Source organism: Sorex fumeus, unplaced genomic scaffold (genome assembly GCF_029834395.1).
Source record: "Sorex fumeus unplaced genomic scaffold, SorFum_2.1 ptg000024l, whole genome shotgun sequence".
NCBI classification, from domain to species: Eukaryota; Metazoa; Chordata; class Mammalia; order Eulipotyphla; family Soricidae; genus Sorex; species Sorex fumeus.
In genome coordinates, this window is record NW_026606081.1 from 27,743,619 (window position 1) to 27,761,717 (window position 18,099).

At 56.0% G+C, this 18,099-nt stretch overlaps 1 protein-coding gene across 1 annotated transcript in view; it reads right to left on the reverse strand.

The window, feature by feature from the left end:
• Positions 1–18,099, reverse strand: part of SPTBN1 (spectrin beta, non-erythrocytic 1) — a 164,820-nt gene that overhangs the window by 35,394 nt on the left and 111,327 nt on the right. Inside the window, exons 3-10 of the mRNA XM_056114143.1 lie at positions 17,205–17,356; positions 8,873–9,046; positions 6,589–6,680; positions 4,315–4,395; positions 3,886–4,001; positions 1,866–1,978; positions 1,100–1,287; positions 119–236 (exon numbers count right to left, since the gene is read on the reverse strand). Of these exons, the coding sequence (XP_055970118.1) occupies positions 119–236; positions 1,100–1,287; positions 1,866–1,978; positions 3,886–4,001; positions 4,315–4,395; positions 6,589–6,680; positions 8,873–9,046; positions 17,205–17,356 (1,034 nt within the window). The remainder of the gene's footprint in view (positions 1–118; positions 237–1,099; positions 1,288–1,865; positions 1,979–3,885; positions 4,002–4,314; positions 4,396–6,588; positions 6,681–8,872; positions 9,047–17,204; positions 17,357–18,099) is intronic.

The window sequence follows — 18,099 nt, forward strand, 5'->3', positions numbered from 1 at the left end:
TCCGCTGGAGGAGCCAGAGAGCGTCAACAAGCAGCCCTGGGACTCCAGATGCACGTCAGGGTGAGGAAAGCAGCCAGGAATCCCCGCGTGGCCGCCACTGGGCACCAAGTGGCCATACCTTGTTGATGTCAGAGATGAGCTTCCCCTCCCGGGGCATGTAGACCTTCTGGTTGTTGGCCCGCATCTTGCTCTGGATGGTGAAGAGCAACACCTCCAGGTTTCCCTTCTCGGTGAACCTGCGGGGGAGGGGCGGGCACACGTTACTCGCTCTATCACGCTCCTTCAGGAGAAGGACTCAGCGGCTTCTGGAGGAGAGATTCACAGACTCAGGCAATTTCGACATTGAGCTCCGGGTCTATGCCGTGTTTGTTAGAGAAGCGCTGAGTGGATCTCTGCCTGCCCAAGGCTGTGTCTGGGCCAGCGCTCCAGGCACACACTGCTGCCCGGGTCACCCTCGGCAGGGTCTGGGGCCCTGACCAGGGAAGCCCTGCTCATGGGGTCAGGTCCAGGCAATCGTGGACTCTGGCCCAGGGACACAAGGGACAGACACTTCTTGGCCTGTCAGCCTGCACGGTATGGCTTCGCCAACTACGTTATGAATTTCGAAATGGCCCTTTGCAGGAAAAAGGTTCCTTATCCGCGGTTCCTACTATTAGTCCTGGACTCCTGGCATGCTTCGCTCAGAGAAGACAGCTGAAGGCCTCCGACCAGGATGAAGTTTCTACCCATCATAACTATCAGAAGCCTCAGGAAGGGATTCATGGCGGAAGGGAGATTTTAGAAATTTGGACGAAGGACTTCCGAACTTGAATAATAGAGAGATAAGATTCTGAGATTACTCAGCATTGATGCATTTTTTGAAAGATATGAAAAGCCTGGCTGGAGGGACAGCCTGACCCAGACTGACATGAGACCATCAGCCTGGGCCCACTCTCTGAAACAGGGAGGAAAGTGTGAAATGTGTCGCACAAGGGCGTTGAAACAGGGCTCTGGAAACTTCTCGGCCTCATCTGCCAGTGGCACATCTGTGCTGGGAAGGACTTAAGCAAGGGCCACTGCTGAGGGGCACAGGTCACGTGGCCGGGCGCCCGCGGCTTACTTGGGGGGCTTCTCCACAGTGCGGTACGTGTTGAAGGCCTGGAGTTGCTGCTGGACTCCCACCAAAGAGTTGGCAAATTTGCGATTGTTTAAAATGATGATAGTTTGTTCGATCCATTCCAGAAGGTCAGAGGCAAGTGACTCGTACTTCTCAATCATTTTCTCTGTTTCAATAGCATTGTCGAGCACCTGTGCATTAATTAGAGAGGAAAACAGGAAAGGAAAGTCATATCGCCATGAAAGGAAAACAGGACAGCAACCCCACAGAAACACAAGCACTTAACCACAGAGCACAAGCACTGCACACTTGAGGGACAGGCCCTCACACTGTGGCAAAGGCAGGTCTAACCCGCTGAGCTGGGCAACAACCCCCAGTCTAAATGAAGCCTCTGAGCTTAGAGAAGCCGGGGCGCCTTCTTTCACATGATCTTGTCCCGGGACTCCACGAATGCCCAAGAACTGTCTATTCCACAATCTCGAGAAGACAATGCCACGTGGTCTGAGGTGTTAGAAAAATACAAATAGTAGCCAAACAAGAAATAAAAGGCATTCTACTGGGCCCGTCCCCTGTGCTGAGTAGGGCTGGGCGCCTCTGACGTTAGACAACTCAATGGGATTTTCAATTTGATTTTCTTGTAAGAGGTAGCAGGGAGGTGCTCCTGCATATCCCTTCCTGCACATTCCTCAGTATCCTGGCCACCCTTCCCAGTTCTTGGTCTTCTGGGGGATGCAGCAGCAGCACCCACTCAGACACCCCAGCCGCTCACCTTCCCGATTCGCTTCCCCTCCACGGCCAGGGCCTTCATCTTGGAGAAGTAGTGGTAGTAGGTCACCACATAGGTGATGATGGACTTCTCGTCGGGGTGGTCCACGCTGATGTCTGCAACGCAGAGGAGATGTGTCAGGAGGCCTCTTCTCGGTTCCCACCTGCTGTCATGCTCTGGTGTCTGCTGGGGGAGGCGTTGGGCAAGAACCCCCCCACGCCCTGGGGCTCCTTCACTGTCTGAGTTTCACAGAGACAGCGGTGAGGGCAAAGGTTTGTGGGCGTGGGCACTGCCCTGCCTGGGCGCTCAGCACCACGGAGACCCCCAAACTGACTCCTGAGCACAGACCCTGGCGTGGCCCCTACTGTTATCACCCAAGCTGTGACCTTATCAGGAACCGAGGAGGTGGCATTTCAGCAGGAATACTAGAGCAGGACTTCAGTTCGTCCAGGTGCTGTGCTGACAGATGCCTACAGGTGTCATAAGGCAGACACGGACCACGGCCTAGGGCCCCCCAGGCCAATTCCTACTGTTCAGCTCAGGAAAGTGCTCAGAAAGAGCCTGAGGGCAGAGGGGGAATACTGCTCCTGCATGCGGTCAGCCCGAGAAGCAACAGCAGTCAGGTTTTTCCCTTGAGGCTGCTTCCGGGCCGAGACCGCCGTGCGGGACCAAGAGCTGTGCACCAGCAAGCTCTCTTGCTGGGCGGCCCAGGCATGACCCTCTTCCTTTGAACCCACCTATAAGTGTGTTTCAGCTAATGCTTTCTGGGGCAGTGGACGGCCAAGAACAGCTAAGGAGAAATAATAATCAAACCCACCAGGTGAGTAATGCCAGTGGACTCTTTTTCAGCTAGTAATGCGCGGGACGTCAATTTACTTTTTGCAGTGGGTTCTGATTAGGGAGAGTCATGAGCACATTGCTGGGCAAATTCTGCTGGCCATCATGAAAGGGAAAAAGAAATTCTTTACCCAAGCACAGAAGTTAAGGGCTACGAAATAACTCCTTCCTGCAGTAAGGCAGGGGTGAGATAAGAAGACTGATCTCAAAGCTAAGGGATTTTACTTTTATGTTTATACCGGGAAATCATTTAATGGGTTAAGACAAAGTTAATTTTGTCTCGCTTCCTGTAGCGAGCGTATCAGTGAATCTGATGACCTGGAAAACAGCAGAGGGTGCTCGGGGCTTCCTGACCTCAAGCTGCCCTTGGGAGTTAAGCTTCCTGTTCTATATTTAAAAGAACTTTAAACTTTGACTCACATGCAGTGTTCTCCCCAACTTTTCCTCACAAGTAAGAGGATGAACAAAGCTCCTGGACTAAAAGCAAATCCTCTTATATTTTCAACGCTTCCCCAAATTAGACGAAGCGTCCAGGACCGCTCCTACGGAAACACAGCTGGAAATTGGGGTTTCATCAAGCAGGGACCTCCCCATAGGCCCTGCGGTGCCTGCAGCCCTCGGAGGCCGTTCCAGGCGGATGGGATGTGATGCTTCGAGCAGGCCCCCTTTCCCAACGGGGCTGACTCACTGGAGCTCACCTTTGACACGAGCAAACACGGCGAAGGCCCCAGGAAGACATCTGCCTCCAACCCACCCCTGAAACCTGCCGCTTGTGCCCCTGCTTTGGACGACAGCTGACAATCACTCGCCCACAGTCTCGCCATGGCCGATTCCTCGATCCTAGCCAAGAATCCTGAGTGACTCCCTCCCGCCCGCTGAATAACTCCTCCAGGTTTGACCCGACCCGGCCCATCCTGCCTCTGGTGGCACTCTCCGTTGTAGCCCAAACGCGGCACCAATAGGGCTGTGTGCCCCTTCGCCAGCCTCCGAGCCCCTCCTTCAGAAAGGGCGAATCACACTTGCCTTCATGGCCTGCGGAGCCCTCTGAACCAACCCTGAAGTGACCCCCGCACCACAACCAAGCTCCTCTCCCCTAGAGAATCCCCAGAGCCCCAGCTTGGGAAACCAACAGTCACCCGCAGATCTCAGAGGAACCCCTCATCCCTTGAGCCTCCCAGGCCCTCACCCTCAGGGTCCAGCAGTTTGGTGAGCCCCAGGTGCTGCTCGGCCAGGTTGAATGCATTCTGGAGATTGTAGTGTGCGTTGGATTTCTTCAGCTTGTCGAAATCTATCAGGTCTGGCCTATGCAAAGCAAGAGTGGAACATGATAAAGACTACGGCTTGAAAACAAAACCAAGTCATCAAGGATGGCATGAACATTACTCAAAAAAAAACATTAGAAAAATCACCAAGTAGGGGAGCGGAACTCTGTAGTATTATTTAACCGTCAAAGAATGAAGTCCGATTATTGAATGGACACTAAGAGACCTGCAGATAAAGCCAGATGTTTGGGGAGGGGTTTACACCCTCCCTCATATTTCCCTCACCCAGATTCATAATTTCCTGACAAGGGCGTGGGGTCAGATGTCATGGCACACCGGTGGGTCGGACTCACCGGTGCTTGTGGATCAGGGCATTGAAGGCCATGCCATCCCGCCAGCTCGTGGTGAAGTTGTGGATGTTGACGTTGGGGTACCTGTCAGAGCAAAGCAGCACCATCACTATGGGTTCATTCTCTGTTCTATGGAGGCTGAAATAAAATGCCCCTGAGCCCCGTAAAAGGCCATGACGGCGAGTATCAGAGACGACAATCAAGCCGCAGGTACACACCAACCTCAGCCTGCTGGAAAACAACATTCATGCGGCTTGGCTTCCCTTCCTTGGGAATTCAGACAGAAGATGCCACCTGAACCTGAGACCCCAAACGGCCTCTCACTAAGTGAAACCAGTGGATGCCGCCAAGAGGGCCAGCAGGCCTGTGGCTTCTGTTGACATCTCGAGACCAGCAGGCCTGATCTGCTCAAGCTGCCCCTCCAACACCATCAGCTCCCCACCTGCTAGGCCAGACTTTGGTTTCCAGACCCAGCACTGACCATGTGGCCACCACACTTCTGCCCACCATCCAGGTTGTGCCCAGCAAGCCCCCCACCTTGTCTGCCAGGAGCCCCACAATGCTCGTGAGGATGCCCCTTGCTCCTTAAACGCGGGTCACGACCCCACAAGGGTCACATGTCCTTCCGAGGAGGTCGGAGTTTAGCCAATTTGGCCAGTGCTGGAGGCGTGAGGCCCAGGTGCCAGGGACTAGCCCGGTCAGCTGTAAGGAAGGCAAACACTCCCATCCCTGCTCTGGACCCTGGCCTCCACCTACCTAAAACATTTCTGGCAAATGGATTTGTATTTTCCATCAGCAAACGTTTGTTTTGTAGACGTCTATTTTATATCCCTGGGATCATATAAAATTTGGGTGAAAAGGGGCTGCTCGAAAAGTTCTAGAGCCCAAAGTGTCTCAAAGCGTGGTCTCATGAGCTCTGCTCCAACAGGGATCTTGCTTGGGGTCGTCTGGCGGGGCTGGGGCTGCCCCTGGCCATGCCCGCAACAAGCCCAGGGCTACATGTGCAAAGCTCAGGCTGCACAGCTTTATTTTTCACCCCAAGGCAGTGAGTTTTCATTCCGGTCCCAAGACAAGATGCAAATTCATGAGCATTTTTGTCTATGAACAAGTTACTACCACCTGAACATATGGTTTTCATGTTACGATGTTTGATCTTAAGAGCATAATACAAATGCTATTTAAAATTTCTGCCTTGGTCACTGGTGAAATATTTCTCCTATTTCACCAGTCTGCAGGCATGAAAAGGTTCATTAAAAACCACCATTCTGGGGGTTGGAGTGATAGCATAGCAGGCAGGGCGTTTGCCTTGCACGCGGCCGACCGGGTTTAATTCCCAGCATCCCATATGGTCTCCCGAGCACTGCCAGGAGTAATTCCTGAGTGCAGAGCCAGGAGTAACCCTGAGCATCGCCTGGTGTGACCCAAAAAGCAAAATAAATAAATTAAATTAAAAAAATTTTTAAAAAACCACCATTCTGCCAGAGTGATAGCACAGTGGGTAGGGCATTTGCCTTCCAGGCGGCCAACCTTGGTTCAATCCCCGGCATCCCATATGGTCCCCAGAGCACCACCAAGAGTAATTCCTGAGTGCAGAGCCAGGAGTAACCCCTGTGCATCGCCAGGTGTGACCCAAAAAAGCCAAAAAAACCAACCAACCAAAAAAAAAAAAAACTATTGTTCTAAAAGGTAGATAATTTTCAAAGTAAGAGTAAGTGGATGGAGAAGTGAAATGCATAAACATTACTCATAGATCCCCAAAGCTGCAGAAATTAAAAAAAAATAAAAAAGAAAAGCATCAATTTAATGACCATTGTTGTTTTCTAAAATTGGTTTTAGAGTTTGAAATCCAAGTAGCTTGCTTTTTTGGGAGGGGTGGTAAAGGCAAGGACCCTAAGTGTGGTGGTGACAGGGTCAGAACAGGATCCAGAACAACTCCCAGCTGAAAGGGCAGTGGGTGGCATCTTCCAGCTGGGGAGGACACGGTGATGCCTCTCAGTGACGGCTGCAGCAGGTCCACTGGGAGCAGCAGCCCCCGCCCTGAGCGGGTACCCTCCCCCTCACCCTGCTGCCCAGTGAGCCCCCCGCCCTGAGCGGGCGCCTCCTCCTACACCCCACTGCCCAGGGAGCCCCCCACCCTGAGTGGGCTCCCCCTGCTCCCTGCTGCCCAGTGAGTCCCCGCCCTGAGCGGGCGCATCCCCCTGCATCCCGCTGCCCAGGGAGCCCCCACCCTGAGCGGGTGCCCGGCAGCCCAGTGCATCCCTTCCTGTGCGGGCTCACCCAGCTGTCTTCATCTGGCACCACAGGAGGAGCGCATCCTTGGCGGATTTCTTCTCCTTGTTGTCTTCGGTTTCGACACTGATATCTTGGATCTAAGGTTCACAGAGAAACGGTAGAGCTGTTGGCAGCCATGGTGATGGTCAGGGAGCAGGCTGGCAGGGGCAGGGGTCCCAGCTGCCCACTCGGGCGGGAGGTGAAGGGTGGACCAGTGACTTGCCCTACTTTCTATCACCTACCGGGGTGATTTCTAGCCCCCAACTAATCCGTCTTCCTGCCCACAAGTTGGCACAGTGATTCCCACAGCACAGGACGCCTTGAACCTCTCCAGAGTCCAGAAAAAAACATCCAGTTTGTTTTTCATAACCAAATATTCTTTACTCAAAGGATCTGGAATTAGCTTTTATGAGATGCTTACGTATTATTTCTACACCTCCAGGAATTCTGGCTGAGAAACACTGCTCTAGAGTACTGTTACTCCAGGCATTAAAATTTTGGTTCTTGACTTCCAAACTCCTGACCGGCACCGGCATGGCCACCAGCTTATCCCGCACTCTAGAAACCGTCCATCCTACAGAAGCAAGGCAAGGCTTTCACTCCGCCTTCCCACACCATCGTCCACGGTCTTTTAGAGAGACAGCAGGTAAAACCTGTACACACACGTGTAAGTGTATGGTTGCTCAGATCAGGGCCTCTGCTGGGAGAGCCAGGGACCACACACCCAACAGGGATGCTGGGGATGTGGGGACAGGACCACATGCCTCAGCTGGGGGTGGGAGGCAGCACCATTACAGTGGACAGTGGAGGGCTGTGCGTAGGGCTGTGCAGGAGGCAGAGTGTGAGGTGGCCTGGGCGGATAAGGAACCAAGCAGTTAGTTGAGCAGATAAGAATTTCCTGGAGGAGCCGAAGCTCCAGACAGGTGGGGACACTTGCTTCCAGGGCCAGGGTCAAAGTCCATTTTGGAGTTTCGGTTTCAAGAACAGAGAACCACAGGCTGTTGGGAAGCCAAGCAGTCAGGGCCTCGGCCCAGCCCGTGCTGAGAAGCCCAGGGAAGGCTGCATGTAGCAGCTTTGCGAGCCGGGCACTGGCCCGCTGGCAAGAGGCCTCGGAAAGTCCTTCCACGCTCTGATCCCTACCGGGGCAATTGAACTGGAACATTTCACTCTACAAAGCCGACAAGAGGCTCCAGAGTGGCCTGCTAATCTCACCTCTGCTGCTCTAGTACCCATGAGCAACACTGAACAATTTCTGGAGTACTGATTCCCAACTTTGAATCATTCAGGAACTGCATGGCAGACACCCAGAGAGGGTGTTTACAAGTACCTGCTGGTCTCAGAGACCACACTAATGCCTGCCTCATCTTTAATGGCGGTTCCCTACTCACAACTGCTTAATTGGAACCATGGGGCTGGGACCCGGGAACCTGAATTACACACACACACACACACACACACACACACACACACACACACACACACCAATCCTTTCCCAAAGGAGTCGGAAGAGCCTTAGGAAAAAGCAGAAAAGGGTGATGATTTTGTTTCTGTTTACCCCTATGGACTGGAACCATAGCACAGTGGGGAGGGTGTTTGCCTTGCTCACGGTCGACCCAGGTTCGATTCCTTGGGTCCCTCTCGGAGAGCCTGGCAAGTTACCTAGTGTATCCTGCCCATACGGCAAAGCCTGTCAAGTTCCCTGTGGCATATTCAACATGCCAAAAAAAACCCCAGTAATAAGTCTCCCAAAGGAGACATTACTGGTGCCCACTTGAGCAAATCGATGAACAATAGGAGGACAGTGCCAGAGTGCTACCCACTATGGTCGAGATTTTTCATTTACCCAGGAAAAAAATCCACCAGGCTTTATCATGGGGGCAGAACTGAAGGGTGCAGAGGGTAGTAACCCACCTGACACCGGGCAGAGAAGAGGTCCCTGTGCATTTTATTTTTATTTTAATGGGAAAGCAGGAGCCTGAAATGCTTTGCTGCAGGCGCCTGGAGAAAGGGCCAGAAACCAGTCTGGAGGTGGAGACCTGGGGCACCGGGCAGCTCCTGGGGGCCGCGGAGCAGTGGACACAGCTGACCCTACCTGGCTCCTGCTTCTGCTCCTGCGAGGTGAAAGCCCCTCAGGCGGACACACCGCGTGGCCACTGTCCATTCCCTGCTCTACCTCCCCCTCTGGAAACATCCTCCCCTCAAGGCAGGACGCAGCCTGCACTGATGTCCCAACCCCACCTGGCTGCGGACTGCTCTCCGCTGCGGCTCTGGGCTGCCCCGGACCCCTTACCTGGAAGCGCAGGATGATGGTCCAGATGAGGCCCAGCGTGAGCCGGTGGTTCCCGTCCACGATGTCGTGGGACCCCATGTTCTCGAGGTGGACTCTCTGCTCCTTCAGAAACTGCAGGGCCTTATCCACGTTCTCCAGGCAGTGGATGCGCATGCGGCCCTTGGTGGGCTTGGGCTGGAGCGGAGCAGAGGGGAGGAGTGAGTGGGCGCACGGTGACAGGCTGCCCGGGGGGCGCCAGAAGCAGGTGCCGGCTGAGGCGGGAGCTGCGGGGGAGCCTGGCTGGCAGCCACACAGCCTACGGCCGAGCCAGAAGCCCCGGCTCCGAGGAAAAGGAACCCAGCTGTCCCCAAAGGTGTGGGCCGGCTGCCCCTGCCAGCTTCCACGGGTGAGTAGCTCACAGGGCTTCTGGAGCTGTTCGGGAGGAAGGGACTCCCAGCCAGGCTGCAGCGGTTCCCAAGACTGGCTCACAGAGAAGAAAGAGGAAGAAATCCTTGTTCTGGACACACAAAGAAATCTAAGACCCAAGCAACCTGTGGCAGAGATGGCCCAGGACTTTGCAATAGGCCTTCTCCACTGGGCTGCTCCAGATGGGGGAGGGTGTTGTCCCTCCGCCTACCCTCCAGAAGCTCTGGCGGCCACCATTTTCTAGAAGTCAGTGACAAGCTCCAGGATGAGTCGAGATAATTGCAAATCCCAAGTTTTGCAGGACAAGGGAGGAGTGGGCCCTTCTCCTTTCCCCTGCCCCAATGGGACGCCGAGATGATGCCTACTGTCTACTTTAGCTCCCACATGGCCTTGACCCAGAGACACACAAATGAACCTTGGATCCGAGCAACTTGCTGCAGCGACCTCTTCAGACCCTAAGTATTAAAATTTTAGAATTCCTAGAGCACGCGGTCGCTCTTGCAGTCACGCGACACTATATTATATCCATAACAAGCAATACAAAAGACATTGTCAAGCATTGTATTTTTGGCTGGTAGGAGGGGTGGTAAGACTGGTCTCAAAATATCGAAGGTAACCAAAGTAGGGACAGAGTATTTTGCAAATTCTCTGCCACAAAGGCAGGGGGAGGTGTGGAATGGCGTGTGCGTGTGTGCGTGTGCGTGTGTGTGTGTGTGTGTGTGTGTGTATGTGGGGGGAATACTGGGATTTTGGTGGTGGAAAGCGTGCACTGGTGAAGGGATGGGTGTTCGATGACTGTATGATCGAAACTCAAACATGAAAGTTTTGTTACTGTACTTCATGGTGAATTGCTCGAATTGCTCAATTTGCTCGATGGGCTAGAGCGATAGCACAGCGGTAGGGCGTTTGCCTTGCACGCAGCCAACATGGCCGACCCGAGTTCGATTCCTCCACCCCTCTCGGAGAGCCCGGCAAGTTACCGAGAGTATCTCTCCCTGGCAAGCTCCCCGTGACATATTCGATATGCCAAACACAGTAACAACAAAGTCTCCAATGGAGACGTTACTGGGCCCGCTCGAGCAAATCGATGGTGAATTAATAAAAATAATAATAAACAAACACACACACACACACACACACACACACACACAAAGAAAATCTTGTTCTACTTTGCTGGGGAATGTTTCTGAGCCACAGCTGGCTATGCTCAGGGATGACTCCTGTTGGGGCTCAGGGAGCCAGACAGTTAGGAGATGGAGCTTCGGGTCAGCCGAGGGCACGGCCAGCACCCTGACTCTGCTGTGGTGGGGGAAGTTCTAGGTGGCCCTGTGAGGGCACCATGAAGGGGGCTGGGTCAAAAACGGTGGTGGTGGGGGGGCGGGCTGGGAGAATGCAGTGATCTGAATGTCCCAAACCTCTTCCACACACTCCCTCTCAGTAGGTCTCTATTATCCTCCAGGTCAAGTGCAAGCCCCTGCCAGGGTCCCTGGCCATCTGCCCGCTCCTTCGCGCCCCAGGACCAGTGCCCTGACTGCCCCGAGACTGCAGCCCCCTCGGGGTCTCCCCAGTAAGATGCCCCCCCTTCCCTCGGGCGCCATTTCCAACCACTCTATCGTCGGGGCTCCCGGGAGTGGCCCCCAGGGGACAGGAGGCTCCAGCTGCCCGGGGCCAGCTGCAGCAGTGAACTGGCACTCTGGACCCAAGGGGTCTGGGCATGCTCCAGGCCAGCTCTGAGACTAGCCGCACCAGGCCCCCCTCCTGCTTCGGTTATTTGCCTGATGAGAAACATCATTTGGGGCCATGGCTGGAATGCTAGGGGGGGACCCTACCCACGTCAGGACCCTCTAGCCCTAAGCAGGACAATCCAAAGGAAGGGCAGCGAGCTGCAAGGGGCCATTTTCAGGCCCCATTTTCAATGCTGTATTTTCCTCGACTTTCCTTTCTACGAAACGGGCCCAGCAAGCAGAGCAGACTGTGCTTTAGCCTCTCAGAAACGAGACAAAGCTGGGCTGAGCGCCTGGATGCCCGTCCACGCTTCCTCTGCCCCAAAGCACAGCACAGGGAGAAACCGCGGCCAGAGACAAACCCAACAGACCATCCCCAGTAACTTGGTGGGTGGGTGGGTGGGGGAACGCCTCTGGAGGCTGGGCAAGCTGTGCCGTCAGGAGCGACACCAAAAAGGCATCCCAGGAACCTCACAACTAACCCTGAGAGGCAGGAAACGCCAGCTGGCAGCTGCCAACAGGGGCCCAAAACCCAGCATTCCACAGCGAGAAAGAAACACTGCCAGGCCAACAGTGAGGGGGAGAGGGGGACAAGCCTGGAGGCGGCCAGTACGAACCCTTCCAAGCACCCCGGAAGCAGCACCCCTGTGGGAGTGACCCTGGGTTCTGCAGGAAGGACCCTGGCCCTGAGGGAGTGACCCTGGGTCTTACAGGAGTGACCCGAGCCTTGTGGGAATAATCCTGGACCCTGAGGGGGTGACCCTGGGCCCTGAGGGAGTGACCCTGGCCCTGAGGGAGTGACCTTGGCCCTGAGGGAGTGACCCTGGCACCTGTGGGAGTGACCCTGAGCCCTGAGAGAGTGACCCCAGGCCCTGCAGAGGCCCAGACGCACCCCACTCCCCACCCCCTAGAGGTGGTTGTCTCAAGCTGAGACCCTGCTGTCAGGGGCATTCTCTCCTGACTCCTCTCTGCAGGCAGGGAGCTAGTGCCTCACCCCAGGGCACACAGCCCCTTCCCCAGGCGGGCTCTGTTGCCCCAGGAAGGTGCCGGGAGACTTTCCCGCTCATCTTTCCCTCGGTGACCTGCACAGGCCCAACACAAATAGCTGCCTTAGCCACCAAGAAAGGGAGTGACCCCCAGCTGGGAGCGGCAGCGCTGAGGACAGGACCCCTGAGGCATCTTTGGCACCTGTTTGCCTACTCCGGCCAGAGTGCTCCGGGCAAGCGTGGGCACTGACTGCAAGGGCCTGTGCGCTCTCTCAGTGTGCAGCTCCAGATGGGCTGCTCCCAAGAGCTGAGCCGCCACTTCCTGCCACCTGGCCACCCTCTCTGTGGGGTTTATAGGCTGCCCGAGACCATCCTCCCAGGAAAATCTCAGAGATGGCTATTCTGGCCGCATCACAGAGGAGAACACGACGCGAATGACGGCACAGCGCAGGCCCCACCGGCTGTGTCCCGGGACGAGCTCGGACAGGCGTCCGGGCAGCTCCCTGCCCAGCTAGCCGCTGGTGCTGGCATTAAGAGTTACTGTCTGTGGTTACACGTAGCGCACCTTCCCCAACGGACAGACAGCAGTGGAGAGAACACGAAGGAGAACTTGGGCGCTGGGGACCCCGAGCGCTTGGGTTTGGGCATTCCCCTGGCTCAGCCCCTGACCTGCCACACAGCGGTGAGCTTTGCATGAGCCACAAGGTACACATAACTCTGTTGCATTCAGAGATGTTCGTTCCATTAAGAGGCCCAACACAAATAGCTGCTGCCGCCCTGCCTCGGTGAGCCGCTGTCCTTCCTGGCCCTGCCGTCACCCGGGAGGGGACAGTGAAATCCCAGGAGCAGCAGCGGCCTGCGGGCCTGACCCAGGGGGAGCCCAGGCGGGAGACGCCCCCGTCAGCCCCTCGCGCGGCGAGGCACATTCCAGCCCCATCTTTCCGAGCCGCACCGTCCGTGCTCCACACCCTTCTCCTGCTTGCTTTCTCTTGCTACTCAGCACTTTCTTTTTTAGGTTCTGGGGTTTTCGCTTCCTACCCTCCGCTATGAGGCTCCCAAGTAGCCCCTGTGCAGAGTCTGAGGTCGGGGGATTTACTTCCTCGGTGTGAGCTTCCCAGCAGCAACTGCCGTCTCTAACCGGACAGACCACCGCAGACGCTGAAGCAGGGGCAGACTTCTGGGTTCTTTTTACCCCTCTTCACCCATCACGGGGCCTATGACCCCTGCATTCGGCCCGCTGCCCAGCCACACCCCTGGGCGAGGGGTGCACCAGCAGGGCGGAGCGGAGGCCAGGAGGCCCTGCCCACACGCCCACCCTCATGGGGCGTTACAGATAATCATGTCCAGGCTTCGAGGGAGAGGAGGGAGAAATGAAGGCTCCAGGGGCCAGCCTGGCCTCTGTGCAGGGGACGGAGACTTGAAGGGACGATCCGGGAGACCCAAGGCAGCTGGGCCTTGGGGTCCGCCCAGCAACCCTCACCCTGGTGATGGGGCGGGGATGAGAGAGACTGAGGGGGGAGCGGTACAGGGGCCCTGGGGGACGGGGCAGGCGATGCTGGCCTTGCTTCAGGCTTACAGCCACGCGTGGAAGATGAAGGGGTCTGAGTTGCTCGCCACAGGTCACCCCAAGTCTAAGACACCCTCTGCTCTGCTTCAGAGGACTGAACCCCAGGCTCCGATTCAGGGAGGAGACGGAAACCCCTTCAGCCTCAGTATCCCGAGAACACACGCTCATCGGTTCCTGCTCCTGACCAGGAAGAGATTCTCAGGGCCAGGAGCACATGCTGTATGTGGGGGCTGCTCCACCCCCCCAGCACCACTGGTCTCCCGGGCAGCTGCAGGGGCTGCAGCACAGACAGGAGGGACGTCAGCCCTTGACTCCCGGCCCTGACCTTTGAAAGGCATGGGGGTCCCTGTCCAGTCAATAGTAACCAGAAACAACCCTGTGTACACACACACACACACACACACACACACACACACACACACACACACACACACACACTCCAGTACAGATGGGAGCGGCCCAAAAGCCAAACAGACACACTGAAAGAAGGCAGGCAGGGATGGGGGGAGGGAGGGATGGGGAGGGAAAGGAGGGAAGGAGGGAAGGGAGGCTGCCAAGAAACACCACGAATCTCTGGCCTCTTCTAGAGGGCAGGGGGAAGCACCGATTCCAAAGTTTTCTTGAATCCCGACACGTGTGGCCATATTCATCCCTGAGTCAATCCCAACTCCTGGACTCCCAGCCCTGACCTTTGAACGGCATGGGGGTCCCTGTTCAGTCAATAGTAACCAGAAACAACCCTGTGCTGCCCACCCCCAGGGCACCCCCTTCCTTCCTAGGGCATCAGGACACGGGCACCGGCCTTGGGGGGCCCCAACACCAAGCCGAGAGCAGTCTTGCACCTGCACCCACATCTCCTGCCCGCCCACCTGGCAGGGCTTCTGCCGGCCGCCCCTTCTGTTCTGACTCTGGCCAGGGTCAACCCCAGGGCGGCAGGCATGAGGCTGCACCCTTGGCCCCGCCTCCCGAGCTGTGGGCCCTGGCCTCTTTTCTCACTCACCGCGGGCATATGTGCCACAGACCCGCAGTTTCCATGAGGGCACTTGGCAGCCGGCTGCCAGAGCAAGAATTTTCCCATGGAAATGACACTCTGTAGGCAGGGTCCGGGCCAGTCTACAACACCTCCCAACAATTCTAGGTGAAGGTTCCCCAAACACAAACTTTGTGTAAACTCACTGGAGCAGTTAAAAGTGAAACCTAAAGCTTACCAGAACTCACGGAAGCCCTCACCAGGTTCAGCCTGTTTGGGGAATTAAGGGTGGCACCTCCCCCTGCCCCTGCCTCCCCATCCGTGTGTGTGTGTGTGTGTGTGTGTGTGTGTGTGTGTGTGTGTGTGTGTGTGCAGTTGTTTCTTGACTTCGAGATTCTGAGCAGGGTACAGAGACAGACTGCCAGAAACACAAGCAGGAAGAAGACCCAGAGACAGCCGTGGGTGGGGCTGTCTGGGTCAGGAGACCTGTCCCCACTCAGTCAGGGCTGGGGGTCAGTCCAGAGGGAACCAGGCAGGACAGTGGCCATGCGACTGACTGTGCGGCAAACCCAGGCATGCTTTAGCTGCCAAGGGGGTGGCCCAGAGGGTAAGCCTTGAGCGTGGGCTGTGGCCGGGGAGCTGTGCTTCACCCAAGAGGTGCGGTGATCCCCAGTCCTGTCTCCCTGGCCCCCACACCTTCACATCCAGTCCCGCCTCGTGTGGGTCTGGGACACTCAGGAACCCACGCGGTCCTGCGCCTCCACTCCCACCAGCCAGCCTCAGCTCAAGGCCAGAGAGTCACCTCTTGGGGGTTCACGTGAGAGGTCACAGCTCTCTCAGGTAAGTGACCAGGGAGGAACGCTTTTCTCCTCGGCAGCTTCCAGGTTCGGTCTTGGCTCCCCCTTAGGGATCTGTGACCGAGAGACCCAGGGCACAGGAGAGAGGAGAGTCTGTCCTCTGCTGGCCCCATCCCTGATGCCGGCTGACAACATGGTAAGGGGCACCAGCCGGCCCTGGAAGGCGTGAACAACCCAAGCAGCATCCCTGCCAGGAGGCCCTGCGCCCGACTGCCCACTGGTCGGCCCGGGGACCCTCCAAACCCCGCAAAAACATGCAAACAGAAAACCCTGATTAAAATAAACTCAAATCTCACTGAGCCAAAACACAGGGTGAGGTGGCGGCGAAATTGTCCGGATCATTTACCTAAAAGTTTCTCTGAAAACTCACATCAATATCCCAGCACAAAGAACTCATCAATAAGGTTACTTTAAGCCCCTCACACATCTACCTACCACTTAGAGCAGGTCTGGTGCTAAGTTCTGGGGCGGAGGAATGGGTGGCGGGGGGGGGGGGGGGCCCGAACGCAGCGCAAATGTTGGCTGCCTGGCTTCTCGCCTGGGGGTCTGAAAACACGGGGTGGGGGGGAGGTCCTCTGGGCAGGCCCTCACAGGGCACCGAGTCCCCAAGCTGCCCCTTCAGAAACAGAGTGGGGGAGTCTGCGGCAGAGAAAGTCTGGGCAGAGCGCCGTGGTCGAGTCTGTCTGGTCTGATCCCAAAGTTGGCAAAGAAACTGAGGCTCAACCGCAGGCCTGTGTTCCCAGGGGACAGAGAGCCTGGGACACTGGGACACACGGCTCCTAGAGGAGCCTGATTGGAAGGGGCACATGGGTAAGGGCGGGTGCGAGAGGGGAAACCCCTCGGAGCGGCGGCCTCCTGCCTGTGGCCGAGTTGCGGCAGGACCAAAGCCTTCCTGGCCGTGCAGCATCATGACCTTCTCCCAACGACACACGCAGAGGTGCCATCTGGGGGCTCGCGAGCCCCCGGAGCACTGGGCATCCATGCTCAGAGCAAAGCGAGAGCAAACCTGCTGGGTCAGTTACGCGTCTGGGGGTTAAGCTTCCGTGGTTTAAAGTTCGTGAACAAGAAGCCACTCCTGAGACGGCTGCGTGAGCTCTGGGGAACAGAATGGGGGTAGGATTTTCACTGGAGACCGTCAAACGCCTTGATGGAAATGGCACAAGAAACTCCTCAGGAGCTCAAGTTCCCGAGGAGATGTCGAAACTCCAGCCTTTCTTCCAAATAAAAAGTACGCAGGGAAGAAAGTAGGAAAAAAAGACCTCAGAGGCCACGAAATCGGATTCTTGCCACCTTCAAAATAGCAGCTTAGATTTTTCCAGAGAATCGGTGAGAGACATTTAAAAGTATTCCATGATCTCAGAGGATGCAGATTCGTCCTGGAGACAGTGGCCAGGCCTGGTTCTTCAATTCCCAGCATCACACCCTGTTTAAAGGGGACACTGGCCAAAACCTTTCTCACCAAAAGGAATAACCTTGAAAATGACCAAAACGAGGATGCTGCTTAAGGTAATCATCAACAAACAGTCAGAACGGTGCCCTGGCACCTCACCTACCAACAGTCTCCTTGAAAATATCGACCACTAACTACAGAATCCTGGAAGGCGTGGGTGACCACACTGAGTGCTGGAGACCAAATCTGGGCCAGCTACCTGCAAGGCAAGTGCCCTACCCACGTTTCTACTTCTCTGGCCCCTGACTTGTGTATTTTCCCATGTGTTTCTCAATAAAATTAACTTATTCTTGTAAAAAAAAAAACTCACAGAATTCAGCAAGAGACAAGCTCTGACTTGATTTCTGAGTAGTTCCCGCCAGGCAGCACTCACCAGCCTCTCCCCGGAGAGCACCTCCAGCAGCTTGATGAGCATCCGCCCATCCCGGAGGTCCGTGTATAGGTCTGTGATCCGGCAGGACACCCGGGCCAGGTGGGAGTTGACCCATTTGGTGAACGTCTTCTTCTGCACGGCCTCGCGCTCATCTGCAAAGAGAGAAAAGTCAGCTGACACCGACCCCATGGGGGCAGGGGCAGAAGGGCCCGGTCAGAGTCAGAGGGGCAAACACAGCAGGAACCTCTGTGTCTTTGGCCCCTCATTTCCCTGGCCCTTGCCTGTGGGACACGAGCAGTGGTGCTCTGCACCTCAGAGGGCTGCCTGAGGGCCTCCCCTGTAGCTGCTGGTTTTATTTTTAATACTTTTTATTGAATCCCCACGGGATGCAGTTACAAAGCTTTCATGTTTGGGTTTCGGCCAAACACTGATCCAACACCCGTCCCTCCACCAGTGCACATTTTCTACCACCAATGTCCCCAGTATCCCTCCTGCCACCCCACCCCCACGCCATCCTACCTCTGAGGCATACAATTTCCTTTTTACTCTCCCTCCCTCCTCTGGGCATCACGGTTTGCGATACAGACACTGACAGGCCATTGTGATTGGAGGGCTGAAGTCTGCGTGTGTCTGGTGCAGCACGCAGAAGGGTGTACAGCAGAAATGCTTGGGACACGCGACGGCAAGAAACTGGTTATGGCCCTAGCATCGAAGCGTCACCCGCGGTACAGTCACCTGCAGGGTCATAAATGCTGAGTGGAGATCAGACAGCCAGCAAGCAGGAGCAGGCAAGGGGTCTGGCAGAGCTGGCACTCAACATCCCCCCCTCCCCCCGCCCCTTCCTCGCACTCCCTCTCCTTCCCTCTCCCTCCCCCTCCCTTCCTCTCTCCCCCTT